Source organism: Strongylocentrotus purpuratus, unplaced genomic scaffold (assembly GCF_000002235.5).
Source record: "Strongylocentrotus purpuratus isolate Spur 01 unplaced genomic scaffold, Spur_5.0 spur5_contig_839, whole genome shotgun sequence".
NCBI lineage: Eukaryota > Metazoa > Echinodermata > Echinoidea > Camarodonta > Strongylocentrotidae > Strongylocentrotus > Strongylocentrotus purpuratus.
This window is the reverse complement of record NW_022145545.1, coordinates 1144279-1163913: the sequence shown is the minus strand read 5'-3', so window position 1 is coordinate 1163913 and position 19635 is coordinate 1144279. Positions and strand designations below refer to the sequence as shown.

The window sequence follows — 19635 nt, the reverse complement described above, 5'->3', positions numbered from 1 at the left end:
TACCGGCCGCCCATTCGGCCACGATTTCGGAGACAAAGGTGACAATGCAGGTTGTTTTTTGTTGTTACACTTCTCCACTAAAACCTCGTCAGCTTGATTCTTCTTCCCAATTTTAATCATGTCACCTTGCCGCACAGTGGTTGCCTCCTGGTTCATATCGTTGCTACAAACCATCTTGCTCTTTAACTTTAAACTACGACGCATCGTGTCGTGCATGTTAGAGTAGTGGCGTCAAAATACACGTAAAATAACAGAGGAAAGTTCATGAAAGTCAAAATGTCGAGAGGAATTAAATCAACAACGCGCGAGTAAAGATAATACGAATAGAATACGAATGGCCCACCGATGCGCTGGAAATCGCATACAAAACAAGTTCAGCAGTTATGGAAACGGATTCATCTCAAAAGAATACTCTCAGGTAAAGCATCTTCACAAAGCGGAGGTTGATGGCGACAAAAAATTGATCACAAGCCATTTGTCCATACTCGAAGATTCTCTACTCCGAGCTCGCTGAATTGAAAATTCAAATCTCGATGCGAGGCGACTGTTATCTAAGTACTGCTAGTAATCATTATGTTTACGCCCAGCCATTAGAGCTCATGTCCTGCCTCTCGGAATGCATGACATAACGAAAACGATGACAACATGTGTACGAAAGTGCGAAACATGCCTGCAAGCCCTCGTATAATATGTTTATCAAACGCTCTTACTCTTCAGGTACAGCGCAGTATCTCATTAGGCCATCGCGCAATTAAAAACGCCGCGAGGAATATTCTGCAATGTATTTATAACTCTAGTTATAGGTGAGGAAGGAGGTCTAGTTACGTCAGTCATTGCGTTATATTTTGGCTCGCGAGCATGATAATACATTGTCATTGGGGTCGCTATAACAAGGTGGTTGTTGACAACAGTCATCTTTTGTTTCCTTTCTCAATTTAAATTCGACATTATGCAAGTTAATTTTCAAGAAGAAAAAAAATCGAACGAAAAAAAAAGAGAAATTGTCAATTAGTGAATAAAAATAGTGACCATTCGTTACCCTTCAAACACATAATAAAAAATATTGACCCCCCCCCTCCCATCACTTAAATATAACCAATGTATATTTCACTTACTTTTTGATTTCATTGTTTTTCTCTGTAAGGATCTTTTGCAATATCATACATTTGGTAAAATTCCACATTCTGGTCTCCCGAAGAAAATAGTCGTTACCCCTTACACTCCATCAAGACCGCCTCTGCCACTGTAATTCAGTAAACAATCTATAAAAAGACATGTTCAAGCTGTAGTTTAGATTAATTGATGTATTTTTTAAATCTTGTTTTTCAATAGAGAATCATATCTTTAAATATAATTATAAGTGAGGATGTAGGATATAAAGGCAATGCATTGAATGGCTTCCTAAGGGAGCCCATAAAATACCGCTCTCTCTCTCTCTCTCTCTCTCTCTCGATCTATCTTTCTATACATCTATTATTAGTTTAATTGTGTCTCTTTCTCAGTCCCCTCCCTTCTCTCTCTCCCTCCCTCTCTCTCTCTCTCTCTCCTCAGACTCATTATTTTTAATGGACGAGAGAACCGTGTTCTGATTCATAATTATATTGCGCCTTCCATAATTTATTATCACTATTATATCCTAGACTCCTTGAACAGTTTTATGCTAACCCGTAATTTATATCAAAAGGAGAACTCCTCATCTATTATCATGAGAGAGTTCGGAGAATCCCAAGCTCATAGATCTATTAAACTATAAATTCGTCTTGTTTAAAAAATGTTTTAAAAAACCGAGAAAAATCAGTTCAAGGATCGCACAACACTAAAACCCGATTGCAACCCGAAACACAATCTTTGACGATATGAAGCATGAGAGCTGTTGTCGCCGAACCCAAAATCGGGCCACCTCCTCTTGAAGGTTGAGACAAATACGGAAAAGATAGAGGATGCTCCAACGCTGAATCCACCTCCGTTGAGATGTGAGATGTGAGATACGGATACTGCATCTTCGAGGCCCGTGATATTGAAGATTATAATGAGATTTATCAACAACTGTCCCTCAATTATTCCCACTTTTTCTTCAGTTGGGTGTTATTTTCACCCGCTCTCATACAAAATCAATGAGAAACTTTTTTTCCTTCTTTCTTTCGAGTGTTCTCTTTGCAAATCCACCCCCACACACACACACCCTCCCTCCCCCGTCATGTGCTAAATCCTAACTAAAAAGGGTTAGCAAAATTGAGAGAGGGTCAGGGAGATATAATAGATTTAGAGGTGGATTTGCAAAGAGAACACTTGAAAGAAAGAAGAAAAGAAAGTTTCCCATTGATTTTGTATATCGGAGCGGTTGAAAATAAGACGCACCCGGCAGCGCGTTTCCGTTTTACACCCTGCCCTAGGCTTTTCGGCAAGAAATTACACGAAACATGCTGTATCCGAAGTCTAAGTTTGTTTATCGACGTCAAGAATAGCGAAGCCAAAGCTTATGTACAATTTCAATTGGGGATGCGAGGGTCTTCTTGTTCAAGACGGTTTTCCCGATATATTATTGTTTTGTTATCGCTGGGCTAAATTTTGCGAGCTGATCACGCATCCTCACGCTCTTAGAGTATTGCGTATTAATGGATAAAAATAAATGATACGACTAGGAAGATCAACTAGTATAGAGAGTTAGCTAGCGCTACGTGACGTTTTCAGAGTTCAGAGCGCCGAGGCAAGATGTGGACGACTAGACTCCGAATACCAGTCGGTTTGTAAAATTTTATTGGAGAAAAGCCTAGGGCAGGGTGTAAAACGGAAACGCGCCACCCGGCAACTGAAGAAAAAGTGGGAATTCCGAAAAATGTTCGCCCTCTATCGACTTAGCGCTAACATTCAAAACAAACTACTCGGATCGATCGGGCTCTCCTCTTTCACACACAGTCACAGTGGTGCACATCGAAAGATTGTCTCTTAAATGTCTATACCAAGTCTATTCGAATATGACACAGTCCATAGTCGTTCAAGGTAAGAATAAGACATATGCAGCTATAATTATTTGGGCTCAAATACTCGTAAAAGTTGTATGAAACTAGAAATGTATTTCGTTTGGCTGTAAGTACAAACATGTAAAACAGTACGTGGGACTGAAATTTGTGACTTGAGCTCAAATCCTTGGCGCTAGTGCAGTGCACCGTATCCATTTTGACCCAGGCATAACTCCGGCGAGGAGATATAGATTCCCTACTAAATCATACCAAAAATAACTAAATCTGATCTTCATCAATTGTTCAAATAATGGTAATGATTTAAAATTCGTTATGACTTCACTTGGACTAGAGTCTAGACCCTATGTTTCTAACTTGTTTCGTGTCAATTTTCTTAATCATCAAATTCATGATCGTCTCTTTTTGAAATCATGAAAACGAAGATCGAGAAATAAGTTTTAATTTAAAAAATAAAATTTCAGTTTTAACTTTTTTGCTGCCCATAGACTAAAGTTGCCTTGAGATTGCGTTCTAAATAGATAGATCTATGACAGGTTTGGAGACATGACAAGGAAGCGTTGTGGAAGTTGTCGCTCGATCATCTTGGCAAAGACGGTTTTGTGAAGCACTTTGCGGACAAGTTGAGTGACAGTGTCGAGATATCGTTGATCTTGTAGTTATGACGCTTTCGAGAAACAGGCCCCGGTTAACATGGTTTAGCCTTGGGAAGGTGACGTGTATAGCTCGGGAAAAGTACACAAACAAACTTCATTTTTTAATGAAATAGATCTAGATCAAAACAATTTGTTTTAAAAGATTTTTGAGATAATTGTCTTTAAGACTTAACATTAACAACCTCTTCATATTTGTTTCTAACAAAAGGATTGTCATAATGTCAATGACCAATGTTAATTACAAAAAATTAAAAAAAGGTTAAACAAATTTGATAATTGATTTCTTTCTTTATTTTCTTCTCCTTTCCATTGTACAGTTGGCCAGTGTGGCAATCAGGTAAGTTGACAAATAGAATATACATGTAGGTCATCTTGAGAGTAATGTCTTTTTTTAAGTTGGCTCCCCCAACATACTCCTAATTCTTATTTTCTCAAAAATCAAAATTATTAGTTCTTTTATAGACTAGATCTAGACTCACTATATATGTTAAAGATAAACTTGAGTTCTGGTAATGTGATTGCATTGTGAAAGAAAAGGTGTGGAATGGATCAGAAAAGTTGATCATATAGCATGTAAGTAATGGTGTGTAATGCAAGGTTCTGGAGTCATCAAAATCATCATAAATTTGGCAGAGTTTTGATAAATTTACAATCACTTACACAGAAAGATGTATATGGGACAATACACATGGTGTCGGGGCTAGTACTACACTGATTTTCTTATCTTTCTATGCTCATTACTCAGCCAGTATACATTTTCTTCCAACATTGTTTGGCACATGACATTTATTTGTAATCTTGAACATTCAGTGTAAGTTTTGTTAGATTCTGTGAGAATTCATTTTCTTTTTTTACCAGAACTCAAGTTTATCTTTAATGATTTATTTGATAATCTACACTTGTAGACTGACATGTGACTCCAACTTATTAGGAATCACCTTATACAATTGCTAATTAGCTTTCTGTATAGAATTGGCTTCTAATGATTATAGGTTTTGTGTGTATTAGCTCAAATTAGTACAGGGTAGTTCATACAAAGGAGAGAAATTAATAATAATAATAATAATAATAATAATAATAATACATATGATTTATAAGGCGCCAAATCCACTTGACAGTCAAATGCTCAAGGCGCAGCTTGTGCAAAAGATGAAATACATACATGATACATTTATACAAAGTGCGATAGGAAAGGTACAGACATGAAAGGTAATGGTAATCAATTATAAGCTAAATTAAACAGATATTTCTTAAGATTGTTTTTTAACACCTCAGCAGAACTGCTATTCTTAACCCATTGAGGGAGAGTATTCCATAACGAAGGCCCAGCATGAGCGAAGGTTCGTTCCCCCCACTTTGTTTTAACCCTAGGAGTAACAAGTAAGCCAGAGTTTTGAGAACGTAGCTGTCTAGAAGGAAAGTAATGCTTAATCAAGCCGATGTTATACTGCGGAGCAGAGCCATGTATACAGTGAAATAATAGCAAAATAATCTTGAAAACAACACGTTTTTCTACGGGCAACCAATGGAGTGATTTGAGGACTGGTGTGATGTGACTGTACTTGTTGGACAGGGTCACGACACGAGCAGCAGCATTCTGTAATCTTTGTAATTTTGCGAGTAGGTTGTGAGGCGAACTAAACAAAAGGCCATTACCAAAATCCAAGCGAGAAGAAATCAAAGCATGAGTAATTTTCTCGGTGGCACCACGGTTAAGATATTTACGAATAAAACCCAAATTGCGTAACTGATAACGTACTGATTTTGAGACATATTGAATTTGAGTAGACATTTTCATGTTTGAGTCGAGAAACACACCAAGGTTGCGACATACATTAGATAGGGTAATTTCATGTCCAGCAAGAGTAATTGAAGTGATGGAAGAAATCTTCTCTAACTGAGTCTCAGAACCATACATTATAAATTCGCATTTGGCGAGATTTAATTTCAGTGAATGTGAGTTTAACCAATTATGAACATCTTGTACACAAGTCTCAATGTTATGGATAGCGCTGGCTGCATTGCTCTGATTGGGTTTGAAAGAAGTATATATTTGAATATCATCAGCATAAACATGATAAGAGAGAGAATGGCGATGAAAAATACTCTTCAAACCCGTTAAATATAACGAAAAAAGCGTGGGCCCGCCCACAGAGCCTTGTGGAACTCCGCATGTAAGTGGTACAAAATCTGAAAGGTAGCCGTTTATCAAGACAGCTTGAGAATGGCATGACAGGTATGATTTAAACCATTCCAGGGCTTGACCTTTAATACCGAGTGACATGAGGGTATTCACCAGAACAGTGTGGTTAACAGTGTCAAAGGCGGAAGACAAATCAAGGAGTACCATAGCAGTTACTTTTCCGCCATCCATCTCCTGGAGTATAAAGTTGGATACATTAACAAGGAGGGTTTCTACACTGTGGTGGGGACGGTATGCAGATTGAAATGGGTCAAGGAGGTCATTATCGAGACAGTAATCATTTAATCTAGAGAACACCACCCTCTCAAGTATTTTAAATAAAAACGGGAGATTAGAAACTGGACGGTAATTACTTAGTAATTCAGAATCAAGATTGGGTTTCTTCAGTAAAGGAAGAATGTGTGCCGTTTTAAGAACAGAAGGTACGCATGCCTGAACAATACTTAAGTTGACAATCTGTGAGATAACAGATGCAAATGAAGAGGAGCAATCCTTAATGAGAACAGTATAGACAGGGTCTAGTTTACACGACTTAGCTGACAATCTATGAAGCAGTAATTGTATCTCATCGGAGGTGGTAGGTTGAATCGTCTCGAGGGATGCTGACGTGACAGGATCAGGTGGAGTTAAGTCAGGAGTGAGACTGTCCTGGATCTTCTGAACCTTGGAGCGGAAGAACTGAATAGATCTTTGAGCCAGTTCTTTACTATCAGAATGTCTTGGAAGTGGAGAGTTCTGTTTCCGATTCAAGAGACGATTGGCCGTAGAGAAGAGTTTCTTAGAGTCATGTCCACATTTATCGATTAGCCCGACAAAGTACGAACGTTTGGCTCGTTCGACGAGAGAGTTCGTGAAATCTCGTTGCGCACGGAACATCTCTTTGTCAATGTGAAGCTTGCCGTTAGATCGCCATCTCCGCTCAAGCTGCCTACGTTTACGTTTCTCAGCAGTAATCTCGCCGTTGTACCAGGGATTGTCCTGACGGTCTCGAACCTTGCGGATCTTGGCAGGAGCATGAATATCGAGGAGCGAAGAAAGAATGGTGTTGTAGCGACTAGTAGCTGTGTTGACACTCTCTGACGTTAATGGCATAATGTCGCTCTCAGCAACATCCTTCGCGAAGGCTATCCTGTTTATGTCTTTAATATTACGGGAAGCAAATGTTCTGTCGCTGCGTGCAGGCTTAGTGAAGCGAAGTACACAAGTGATAGCAGCATGATCTGATATACCTGGAACGATACTTGGCTTCGAAATTGACAAATTGTCTGAATTGCGCACCAGAACGACGTCCAGAATGTGACCTTTGTCGTGAGTCGGAGATGTAACCAATTGGGATAGGCCATGACTGTTAATAAGGTCCACAAACCTGAGTGTATGCTGGGATGAAGTGTTATCTAGATGGATGTTTAAATCTCCGGTGATCAAAAGTGGGTATGGTTTGCACAACCTCTCATCAAGAAGCGCAGAGAAGTCGATAAGAAACTGAGTGAAAGACTGGTATCCTGGTGGTCTGTATATGACTATAATGTCAACCTGTGTAGAGCCGCCAGATACAGTTCCAGACATTGATTCAAATGTTTCGAATTTGCCTGTTGGACTAATATCGACGTGGAGACTGTCCCTGTAGAGAAAGCCGACCCCGCCGCCACGTTTAGCAGCTCTGGGATGGTGCTTGAACAGATAACCACGAGGGCAAAGATCAGCAATCACTGCATCGTCTGATGCAGTTAGCCAAGTTTCGCAAACACATGTAAAATCTAAACTATGGTCAATAATAAATTCCTCTAATAAGGTAGATTTATTACGAACAGAACGGCAATTCAACATACCAAGTTTGAGGTTGTTATTAAAAGGATCACGGCCCCCCTTCATACCTCGATGTGTCTTCCGCCCTATGTCATGTCTGTTAATACCTAAAGACATAATCATATTACATAATTCCTCATTCTGTTCACGCCACAGTAGCGAGCATGAACGCGAATTAAAAGAGTGAAGTGTTTTACTGTCATACTTGTATGATATAGAATACCTTGTACTGATATCGTTATCCGAGGAGGCCGAGTTATGTGTGACAGGGCCTGGGTTCGGATTCACATCGCCAGATAACAATATCAAAATCTGAAAAGTGGATACACTGTTAGCGTATAACTGTACTGGAGCACAAAAATGTTTTCCCTTCAATTTCAACTTCAACGAATATACATCAGGTCTAGCTTCTAAATACATGTAGGGAACATTTTGTACATGTGGATCAGAAACCAGATCAGAAGCATGACACCATTGTTGCATTACATGACACTTACAGTACAACATGACCACACAGCACACAAAAGCTACTGAAGTGGTGAGATTCATTGTAATAGTACAGGTCTATTCAAAGCAAACAAAGAAAGAAAGTCAGCACAGACTTTACGCATGAGTGAACAAACCAACTACACTATGACATGTGTATAACATGGCTTCTACTGTGTACTGTATGTGTGAGTACAACCTCAAGCAATCTCGAAAACTTCACAGAATAAGTACATCAAAAATACTGACCTAAATGCTTCCAAATTTGACTAGTAATATCCAGGATATAAGTATAATGAAATATCAAAAATAGAAATGGAGATGACAAATGAAAACAACAAAATCAGTGATAAATCAGAGAGCAGTGCAGTGTGGGCGGGCAGCCACCAGCGCGCGCAGCCAAAAAAAAAAAAAAAAAAAAAAAAAAAAAAAAAAAAAAAAAAAAAAAAAAAATGTTCAACTTGGAAACACCAACATTTGTGGCACAGAAATAGTTGAAGAATTCCTGAATAAAGTAAACCAGCAAATGTAAGTAAATTAACTTTTGCTTTCGTTGATTTTGGTGTTTATTTTGAACTTGTGCAGCAGCAAATTCATGACACATTCCAAGATAGCTTTTGTCCCATTAGTGGAGTATCCTTATTTCTAAATGAGATCAGCTGGACCCCTTCTTACAACAAATGCAAATTGATGGTAACTTGATGTCAATCACAACTCTCTACTAGACAAGGCTGTGATATATCTTGATCAGTTCCTGGTTTCTGCATGGAATCATAATTTTGAGAATTTGAGTTTACTTAAAGAGAGGTCAAAACGTTAAATGTGTATTCCTAGAACTGTACATGCATAGACTGCATTTGCACGCAACATTCTTTTCCTGGGACATACTGATATTTACAGAGTGCAGTATGTGTTTCCTGACGTATGGTCGACTTTACAGTAAGACTATAGATATATGTTTCTTCATTTTCCTGCTATAGATTGGATGTCGCTTCTGGGATCTGGCCCTCAGAGAACATGCCACCTACAACAAGAAGGGCATCTTTGATGAATCCCTCAGCAGTTTCTTTAGGAATGTGGATGCCAGGTAAGAAATGGATCGCTTGCTAGCAGTTTGATGATTGTTTTACCTGACTGCTAAGAAAGCATGTATATGAACATTTGGTGGATGTACAAAGTTTGTACCCCACTTCTAAACGTATCCTGTTTTATTATATTACTTCTTTGTAGTTGTATACATGTGTTTACATCTTGTATGGAGTAGTGCATGTATACAATGTGATAAGTACAGTGGAAGTGATATCAAATTCACCTCCAACATTTCTATAGATAAAAAACAAGATGCTTTAATAAATTGTAGGAGGAGAATAGTCTATTTCAAATCATCTCATCCCAAATTGTCATATTTGTGAAAGGTCTCGTTATATGTTTACTCCAGAGGTATGCAAAGAGCGACTTATGTAATCAATATTTGAAATTTTTTTGAAATGCAATATGTTTCAGATATAGCAACCCTCTTGATCTTGGTATTGGTGATGGAAAACAAAAGATCACAAGCCTCAAAGCCAGGGTAAGTAGGAGAGCTGGGTTTTAAGAAAATTAATTACAAGAAGGAACTGTCATGAGATGAATTTAACTGACATCAGACAACAGTAGATGGAAAAAATGTTGGATTGTGATTGATGTGATTAATGTGAATCACAAATGACTAAATTCACTTTGGCATTTGGGCATTCTAGTCTTCTAGCAATGAAAGGTTACCGGGAACATTATGAAATTTCATACATGTTGAAATGAAATTGACAATCCATATTCATCTTTCCAGAAAGGTAGCTAGCCAAGCTACCCTACTTCTATTCATGATTCTTCACAATGCAGGCTCCTTTGCCTTAGCTGTTTTCATTGTATGTGTTACATACGTTAACCCATTCTATAACATTCAGAATATCATAGGTTCTGGAAAGTAATTTCAGCTCAAGATTAACCGTCTGCAATATTCCATGTTCCAAAATGTTGGTGACAGCAGTTGTCTTTTTTTTTAAATTCTTCATGGTGTTATCATAGGGGTATAGATGTGTCAAATTTTTTAAACAATACATAATAACTATCTCTTCTTGTTCCTGAGATGCTTTGTTGCTGCAGATCCCATCTATCAAAACAAAAATAGCGCTGGGTAATCGAGCATTTGCTTGTGCAGCCCCAAAACTCTGGAATAACTTACCATTTGAGTCAGGAAATCACCATCTGTGAATATCTTTGAATCAAAACTGAAAGCACATCTTTCCAATTAACTGTAAATCTAAGCATATCAGGAGCTCTTATAGCGCAGTAGAATATATACTTAATGTTGGATAATTTCTGCGCTATGTAAATGTATTATTATTTTCTTTTGAATGTTTAAGGCAGTCTTGATCGACATGGAGGAGGGGGTGGTCAATGAGCTCTTGAAGGGCTCCCTCAGGGATGTCTTTGATCACAGGCAGTTTCTCACAGACGTCTCGGGCTGTGGCAATAACTGGTAGGTGACAAAATTTCCTGAACAAAATGCTTTCACAGGATTCCCTTTAGATATGTGTGAATTTGTTGATAGGGCTGTGTATGCAGAAATCACAGATATGCAAAAACCTGAAAAATGGCCTTTAGTGCATCAGGGACAAAGTTTGAAGAAGGTAGACAATGTTTCTGGGAAAAGTTGTTCTCATCTTTCCCTTCAGTATTTTTAATGAAATTTAGAAATTCATTAATTTTCTCTTTTTACCTTCACCTTCTACCCTTCTATTCCCTGCATCTATTAACTCGTTTTCAAATGCATTCTGCTCTGCTTTGTTTTTCCTGTATGTACCCTACTCTCTCATCTGTTCCCCATTTTTAACTCTCCCCTTCTTACCTCTTCTATTCCTCTCAACTCCCCTACCCTCCAACTCTCTCTCTCTTCGCTTGGATCTCTCCCCATCCTCCATTTTCTACACCCTCTCCTCCTCTCTCCTTGTCTCCCCCTCTCTCTCTCTCTCTCTCTCTTTCTCTTCTCTCCTCTCCGATCTCTCCCAATCCTCCATTTTCTACACCCTCTCCTCCTCCTCTCTCTTTCTCTCTCTCTCTCTCTCTCACTTTCTCTCTCTTCTCTCGGATCTCTCCCCATTCCTTCATCCTCCCTCTCTCCTCTTCTCTCCTCTCTCTCTCTTTCCCTCTCTCTTTCCCTCTCCATCCCTTTCTCTTCACTCCTCTCATCTCCCTTGTCTCTGCTCTCTACAGGGCTGTAGGTCATAAGCTGTATGGTAGCCAGTACCAGGAGCAGCTGGAGGAGTGCATCAGAACGGCCGCAGAATGCTGTGACTGTCTCCAGTGTTTCTTCATCATGCACTCCATGGGAGGAGGTAAGATGAAGATTCTGGGACACACAGACGCATGATGATGCCAACCGTCTAAGGGGAAATGCTGAGGCAAAATAAAATGCGGAGAGCAGTAGTTACATGCAACACAGGTCCTTTAGTGCCCCACTGTATTTGTTTCTCTTGAATAATGCTTTACAATAATACCCTCATTCCAATCTAAATAACATTCATGTGTAATTTTGTGTAAATGGATTTGTAAAGTGCACTAGAAATGCAATTGCAATGTGTTAAATAAATGTATTATGCATACATCTTAGAAGTTTTTCATTCAACAATATGTTTTATTTCCTTTGTTATTTTAGTAAGGTAACAAGTGTAAGGGCTAGAATTTTAGACAGAAATGTTATTTTATATATCCTGACTTTCATCACCATTCAGTAAGTTTCCAGACTGCTAGATCTACTCTGTCTCTTTTGTCAAGAACATGACTTATCTTCACAAAGGTTTAATATATAACTATTAACTCCTGGTTTCCCGTTCTATTATCTTTTGTTCATAGGTACTGGATCTGGGGTAGGGACAGCTGTCCTAAGTCAACTCCAAGATCTTTTTCCAGATGTGTACAGGTTACAAGATATTCACTAGAATGTTTATTTTATTGTTGCAATTGATTGGCCACATTTACTATATCATGTATCATATTTTGCCTTACCAATTTTTTTTTATTTATTGTAGAAATTTAAAATGGGCATTTGAAATGTGATTCCTTATGTTAAGAAACTCAATGTACATCAAGTAGAACATTGAAAACAAACCATTATTAATATTTAATGAGAAACTTTTGGTGTGGTACACATTCAGACATTTTATTGAACTCTAAGGGTAAATTTATCTTATACCTAGCAAAACAAGATTTTTTAATTTAATTTTTTTTTGTTTGGGGGGGGGGGTAGTTGAAAAGACAAGGGGGCTTTAACAATTCTTTAAGAGATAAAGAGCGGTTTATTCAAAACAATGACAGAAATTTTAGATATTTACACCGTATGATGTTTTATGATGATGCTTCACCAACAGGTTTGTTACTGCTGTGTACCCTAGCAGTGATGATGATGTGGTCACTTCACCATACAACAGTGTGCTAGCTATGAGGCAGCTTACAGAGTATGCAGACTGTGTCATGCCCATCGAGAATCAGGTATGTCTGTGTTTCACCCATAAATATCAGAGCTTGGCACTTCTTCAGGTTCAAAAGCTGTTATAATTGAATTTCAAATGAATGCAATGAATCTAGCTATTAAAGTTTTATTGATAATTTCTAGTTCTTGTGTTTTAACTGCACACATTTTGATCTCTCAACATATAATTTTTTTAATAAAGTGTACAAAAAAGTAGAACATGTTATTTTAAAGCCAAAAGCAATATATGTTAGGTCATACTCTACTTGTCTCCCTTACCAAGATTTATTTTTGTTTTGGTGATGTGTTGTTTGTTGTTGTTGGTTTTGTTTGGTTGGTTGTAATTTTTATTCTAATGGATAGAATAAAGTCACCATTTCATAAAAATCACACATTTAATTTACATTCACTCATTAGTTCAGTAGCCTGTCAATCAATCATCATCCCTTCCCTCATCTTGCAGGCTCTCTATGACATCTGCCAAAAGGTTTACCAGGCTCAACCCCAGGAACAAGGGGGCAAGCGTACCTACCCAGCAGGGTCAGGCCAGGTTAAAGGTCAAGGGAGTGTGGTGTCCGGGGCAGGGGGAGCCACCAAGGCTGGCCAGGAGAAACCGTTTGATCACATGAACAACATTGTGGCCAATATGCTGCTGAATCTTACCAGGTAGATTTCAAACTAACAGGGTGTACTGCAATCTGTAGTTTGCATGAATGTTTTAATCACTTTGAATCCCCTTAACTTGAATCCCCCTCACCTGGAACCCCCCTAGAAAATAAACCCTCAGACTATGTAAAGATTCAAATCTTGTTTGTATGTATTACTCAAATTTAGTGTTGAAATTTCATTTGACTCATTGGTCCCCTTGCAATATATCAGCAATCAATTCTCGCTACCCTAAATAGGTACGAAAATCTCGAAATTCGCGAGACGAGGTAATTTTCACTCTCTCGGGTCGTCACTACAACTTCCGGTATAGAGTCCCATCCCGCTGGCGCTAGCGCCTGTGTTCGCTGTGCAGAGTTTTCACGCACGCTATTCGATGCCAATCAGTGTAATTTGTACAGATTATAATATGCAATGGAAAGCTTCGGGCAGAATTAGTGACTTTAGCACAAAAGGCCGTTAAACTCTACCGTGAAAGAGAGGGTTGTGATCACGAACCCCTGCACAGGAAGCTGTAATGTCGAAAAGCTATCCCATAATGCAATGCGCGTTTTCAGGATTTTCCCCGGATCTCGGCAGAATCGCTATTTGGGGTAGCGAGAATTAAGTAATTTTATTTTAAAATCTGATTCTTCATAGAAATTCTGAACTATGGTGGAACTTTTTCAGACGTGAAATGAAATATTTTTATATATGTTTTGATAGGGATTTGGGTTTTAAATTGACACAAAGTCAATATGTCTTCACCTTTTTATCACCTATCCCACAAAAAAACTTCTTTTTATACCTACCCTGAGATAGTTATTGTTGTTGATTTCTTTAGGTGTTTTGTTTTTGGTTGTGTTATGATCTTTACACCTTTGTACCTTTTGCAATATATATGTAAGTTTCGGAATGATACCTATATATCTTTTTCTCCCGTCCCCCCCCCCCCCCCACACCTTTTAGTTCTTCAAGATTTGAGGGGTCCTTGAATGTGGATTTGAATGAGATTAGCACCAACTTGGTTCCCTTTCCACGCCTGCACTACCTCGTCACAAGCCAGACACCCCTCTATACATCAAGCAGCCTTAGGATCCCAGCAAGGAGGTGAGATGAAGGTTACGTTGGGTACTAGCTAAAGTTAACAATATTGATATACAGTAGGCTTGCGGGTACACCATGTGAGAGAGAGAGAGAGGGTTGATGATGATGTCGGTAATAATTATGCTGCTGAAAAGGGTAATCAATAATAATAATAATAATAAAAATAATAATAATAATAATAATAATAATTTATGTATCTACTCTCATTTTAAGATTTACTGTGAATAATCATATTAAATAATTTAGCTTCATATTTTGTAAAATGTAATCTGAAATTATCTCTGTAACCACTTCATATACATTGGTTTACTCATTTATTACCTCTGTCATTATGTATGTTTATCATATGTGTATGTTTATCACTGTCCTGTAATATTTCATTTATATAATTGTATCGTATTACTTTGTAACCAGTGGAAACCAAATTTCCTGATATGGATAATAAATTATTATACTTATACGTAGGTATAGCTAGTCATGTGATTGCTTCGTGAAAGAAACTAATGGAGACTAGATAGAAGTTAATTTGAATGGTTAATTGTAAATGAGTAGTGAATTATAATACTTGTATCTTGTCCACTCTTCTAGTATGAAGTATGTTTATCCTGAGTAGAGTGTTGCCAATTTGACTGTACACCTGATTTGCTTGTATGTTACAGATTAGACCAGATGTTCACTGATGCATTCAGCCGAGAAAATCAAATGCTGAAAGCTGACCCCAAGAATAGCATGTACTTGGCATGTGCCCTCATGTGTCGTGGGAATGTACAGGTTTCGGACATACGTCGTAATATAGACAGGTAAAGTGTAGTGTTCAGCCAATATGTACCCATCTCTCTTCTTTAGGGTTTTGTATGACAACATTTTAAAGAGCTACCTTGATTGCAGTTAAGGGAACAGTTGTAAAAAAAAAAAAATGCTAACCCAATGAGAACAATTCATATTGATATAATGCCATAGATGATTATTGCCATGCCAGGGATGAAACCAACAGCTCTCATCAAGTGTTAATACCACTCAACCACAGCACATTTACAAACTTTGCTGTGCTGTATTTCATTTCATATGGCATACAGTACCTTAACTTTTTCTTTTCTATTTCTGTGTAGGTTACGTCCGTCCCTGAATTTCATCCACTGGAACACGGATGGCTGGAAGACTGGTCTGTGCTCCGTGCCTCCAGTGGGTCATCCCTATTCCCTCTTGACCCTGGCCAACAACACCTGTCTCAAGACAAACTTCTCTGATCTACGAGATAGATTCAGCAGGCTCTACAAGAGGAAGGTAAAAAATCTGATAGATAATTAGACAGTTTCGTGGCTATTGCCCAGAACCTGCATGCTCCAATGATCTTTTTATATATTGAATATTGATGGGGGATGCCAAGGTGGTTGGTTTCATCCGTGGTATGACAATAATGCCCTTTGGCAATACATCAATATGTAGAGGTGTTGTGGTCGAGTGGATATGTCACAAGGTCCGCAGTTCGAGTCCCACCGCGGCACTAATGTCCTTTGGCAAGACATAGATCTACATTTGCCAAACTCAACCCAGGTGATGTAAATGGGTATCTGGCAGGAATTAATTCATTGAAATGCTAGAGCGCTGTAATGGCAGCCGTGCTAAAGCCAGGGTAATAATCGGGAGCACCAGAAGTGTCAAGTCTGACAGACGTGAGCGCTATACAAGAAACAACTATTATTACTATTATTATTATTATTATGGGGGGGGGAGGGGTATACAAGTAGGGGTGCCATTTTGGGGGTCTTTAACGTACACTAATATTCTGCCAGTGTTTGTAGTATAGTCCCATATACACATTTCTGGATGTAGTGCACATGACTTTCAGCAAGACTTAGTCAATTTCTTATCATTGTGATGGTTTCCAAACCTCACAGTATACACCTCTTCTGATGTACGACATAATCAAAATATCCCAGTTGCTTCTAGACAGTTCCATCCATAATGTAGTCACTTGACCAGAAGTCAACTTTATCTTTTACACCATTTAACTGTTGGAGAGTAATTGAACATAGAAAGGTGACTGACATGTGATTTACCATTATTTTTGTCTTTGTCTTCTCCCTGTTTAGGCTCATATACATCACTACACCAGTGTAGAAGGCATGGATGTGGGTGAATTCAAGGAGAGTCTGGAGTCTTTATCATCCCTCATTGAGGAGTATCACAAACTAGATACGGCTCAGGCTCAACAGGTTCCTCGCCTCAACATTGCATCGTGATAGTTTCAAATGTAAGGCTCTTGTAGAGGAGAATTATGAGCTGGAGACAGCTGTTCCGGTTCCTCTCCTCAACATAGAATCTTGATAGTGTCAAGTGTGCAGCTCTCATGGAGGTGTATCCGAAGCTTGAGATGGCCCAAGCACTGCCACTTCCTTGTCTCACCATCGCGTCTTGAAATGCTTCCAGTCTGGTGTCCATTTTGAGGAGTACCGTCAGAAAAGGTGCCACAGGGGTAGGATATTCCTTGCCTCAACGTCGCAGATGGTAAGCTTCAGAAGTCCAGTATTCCAGAGGTGTATCAATACAGGGAGATGGCACATGTCCCATTCCTCACCTCAACATCACATCATGAGAGGCTTCATGTGTGGTTCCGTTGTTGAGAAAGCTGGAGATGGAACAAGCGAGCCCTATTCCTTGACTCAATCTCGCCACAACATCATATCTTAACCAAATTCTAGTTGGCTTTTGGACGTTGTTGAGGATTATCGGAAGCCATAGGTGGCAAAGGCACAACCTGCTCTTTGACTCAACATTGCATCACAGAAAACAGTCAGTCATTCCCCGATTGCTGCCTACATATGTGTTGGCTCTTGCTGGGGTTTCAAGATATCTCCTTTAAATGGGGAGTGGAGAGACTCTTTCTATGCTTGAGGCCTGAGCATGGAAACTATAATGCATACAAGTATGAGCATTGCTTTCAGGAAGAACAGTCTGGAGGAGTATTTGTTTGCACATATTGAGCCTAGCAGTGACAGGCAATCTGTCTGAGGTCATATGACATTTCGTAGTCGCAGGTCAGGTCAAAATTAAAAGATTCAACATTTTCAACATAGTGCTTTCCCTAAATTTCTCTAAAACACCTTCAATTATGATTTGCTTGCCCTTGCATGTCCTAGAATTTATTATGTTATTTTTCTGAATCTTTATTTATAGAAACAAGCAATACCTCTAAATTAGAAAAACAGTGAAATATGTTTTTAAATTGAATGAAATTAAATGAAAAAAATTAAGCAGTGGAGGTCTTTGTGTGTCACTGTTGTATGTGCAAACATTGTTGTCAATCAAACTTTCCACGGACAAGCTGGTAGGGGGGGGGGGGTGGTAATTAAATTGACCATAATAAACCGAGATTACATTTCTTTGTAGACTCTGTTGAGTGTAATGGAAATTGTCCTGTGCGCAGATGGAAATATCCATATTTTGGGATTTGGTCTGACATCTGGATCAAGTTCAGAATAATATCTTTATTAGTAAAGGCTTGTTCAGATATGGCGAGGTAAACCACTGCAAAAAAGCTGCCATTTCTATTAAAAAAAATGTTTAAATGAATTGTAACAACGTGCAACAAAGGACTTGCCTCTGTGTTATAAGATCCAGAAATGTGATGCATATTTAATGCCATTAATCTATCGACAACAACAAAATCGCAGCTGCATCATATCTGAATGAGCCTTAACACACCATGGTCATATTCACAGCAAATGTTACAATGTTACAAATAATAATGAATTAAAGGGACAAGTTACATCTTCATTTATATTTTGGATTTTTTTTCAGTAAATAAACAAGTTTATCATCCTTGAGATGAAATTGAATTTTTGCTCTCATCCCTTAATTATGTGTTCTGTTCTGTAATTTATTTCTTAAAGCATTTATTGAGATTGAATTTCGTATTATGGTGTTATTACACTTGTTTTATATGTATGACATTGAATCTTTTTCGTTAAAGTTTATCATCAGTTTCAATTTAAAACAAAAACACACCACAAATTTAGTTTTATTTTATTTGAACACACAAGCTGGATTTAATAGGGATGGGAGACAATGGCGATCGATTACTCAATACTATTAACATTACCGTAACTTGTTTCACATAAAGGTAAGAGCAACATTTTGTCGATTTTATTAGTTGGAAAATCAATCAATGTAGCGAATGGTATTGAATGAAAACACATTAAATTGAAATAGAATCGCAGAGGCTTGCAAGAAATCCACTCGGGGGCAACCATGTCAATATCCTATCGTATTGCATAGGAATAATGTTTGAGTCTCGTCGGAGGTGATGTAAGGTCGACACATTACTTTATACCATGCTGTGGACTATTGAAATTGCCCTAGATTGGATTGGATTTCTTGGAAGTCAGTACAAGATCGTGCAAATTTTACTTTCATATAATGGTGCAAGAGTAGATATGACAAAATCACTGCAAAGGAGAAGGAGGCACATTTGTCTAGTTGTTTAAACCCACCAGCAGAGGCGTCACATGAAGATTCCAAGGGGATATGATGGTGTTGAAATGAAAATATTACCAACTATTAAGCAAAATGAATATCATAACCCCCCCCCAAAAAAAAAAAAAAATAAATAAATAAAATAAAAAATAAAACCAAGATATATAGCCTTTGTCAATAATGGGTAAAAGAAGGTTCTTAGACTTTAGACTTGCCGAAATGGGTTAAAACAAGTACTCCTAAAAAAATGAAAAACAGGGATGTAACAGTCCTCCCCCCCCCCCCCCCCCCCCCCTCCTCTCTTTGCATGTTGACGCCTCTGTCCATTGGTTTTAGTAGTAGCATCAGGTAGTGCTATAGACTTTGTGCTTATATTTAGCATTTTTAGAGTATGAATATACCACTTCTATACACCAAATGAATATGAAAAATGTGTTAAATGTTGTACAAAATGTAGACCTATAATAGAATTACTTTACTTAACCAAAGGCTTCAACCTTCTGTACCGATGGTTGTTCACAGTGGTGTAGCAGTAACGCCAGTTAATCTCGTTGATTTACCAATAGTGCCATACACTTTTGTGTTTACATTCAGCATGTTTAGAGTACGAATATACACAACCATTATTCATTTATTTATTCAATTCAGTTTTGAAAAAGACTGCTGCCATTGAGGGCCCTGGATATAAACAAAATAAACAAATATATACACAAACATCATCCAAAATATACATAATAGACAATTGCAATGTAGAACTTACAATAGACAGAA

General features: G+C 38.2%; 1 protein-coding gene across 1 annotated transcript; it reads left to right on the top strand.

Moving 5' to 3' along the window:
• The first annotated feature begins 2887 nt into the window (after window positions 1-2887).
• On the top strand, window positions 2888-18247 carry LOC115924928 (tubulin epsilon chain-like). Its single transcript, XM_030987833.1, has 13 exons — window positions 2888-3000; window positions 3952-3971; window positions 9110-9216; window positions 9633-9699; window positions 10532-10647; window positions 11382-11503; window positions 12021-12087; window positions 12536-12656; window positions 13100-13302; window positions 14251-14391; window positions 15048-15188; window positions 15498-15672; window positions 16482-18247. Exons 1-13 carry the CDS (start codon window positions 2976-2978, stop codon window positions 16629-16631), a joined length of 1455 nt encoding a protein of 484 aa, XP_030843693.1. The 5' UTR covers window positions 2888-2975; the 3' UTR covers window positions 16632-18247.
• The last annotated feature ends 1388 nt before the right edge of the window (window positions 18248-19635 follow it).

Bases quoted from the DNA above. Each gene is read 5' to 3' on its own strand.
- LOC115924928 (XM_030987833.1), top strand. From the start codon at position 2,976: ATGACACAGTCCATAGTCGTTCAAG. The intron at 9,700-10,531 runs GTAAGTAGGAGA...TGAATGTTTAAG, and splicing joins TCACAAGCCTCAAAGCCAGG to GCAGTCTTGATCGACATGGA. The intron at 14,392-15,047 runs GTGAGATGAAGG...TGTATGTTACAG, and splicing joins CTTAGGATCCCAGCAAGGAG to ATTAGACCAGATGTTCACTG.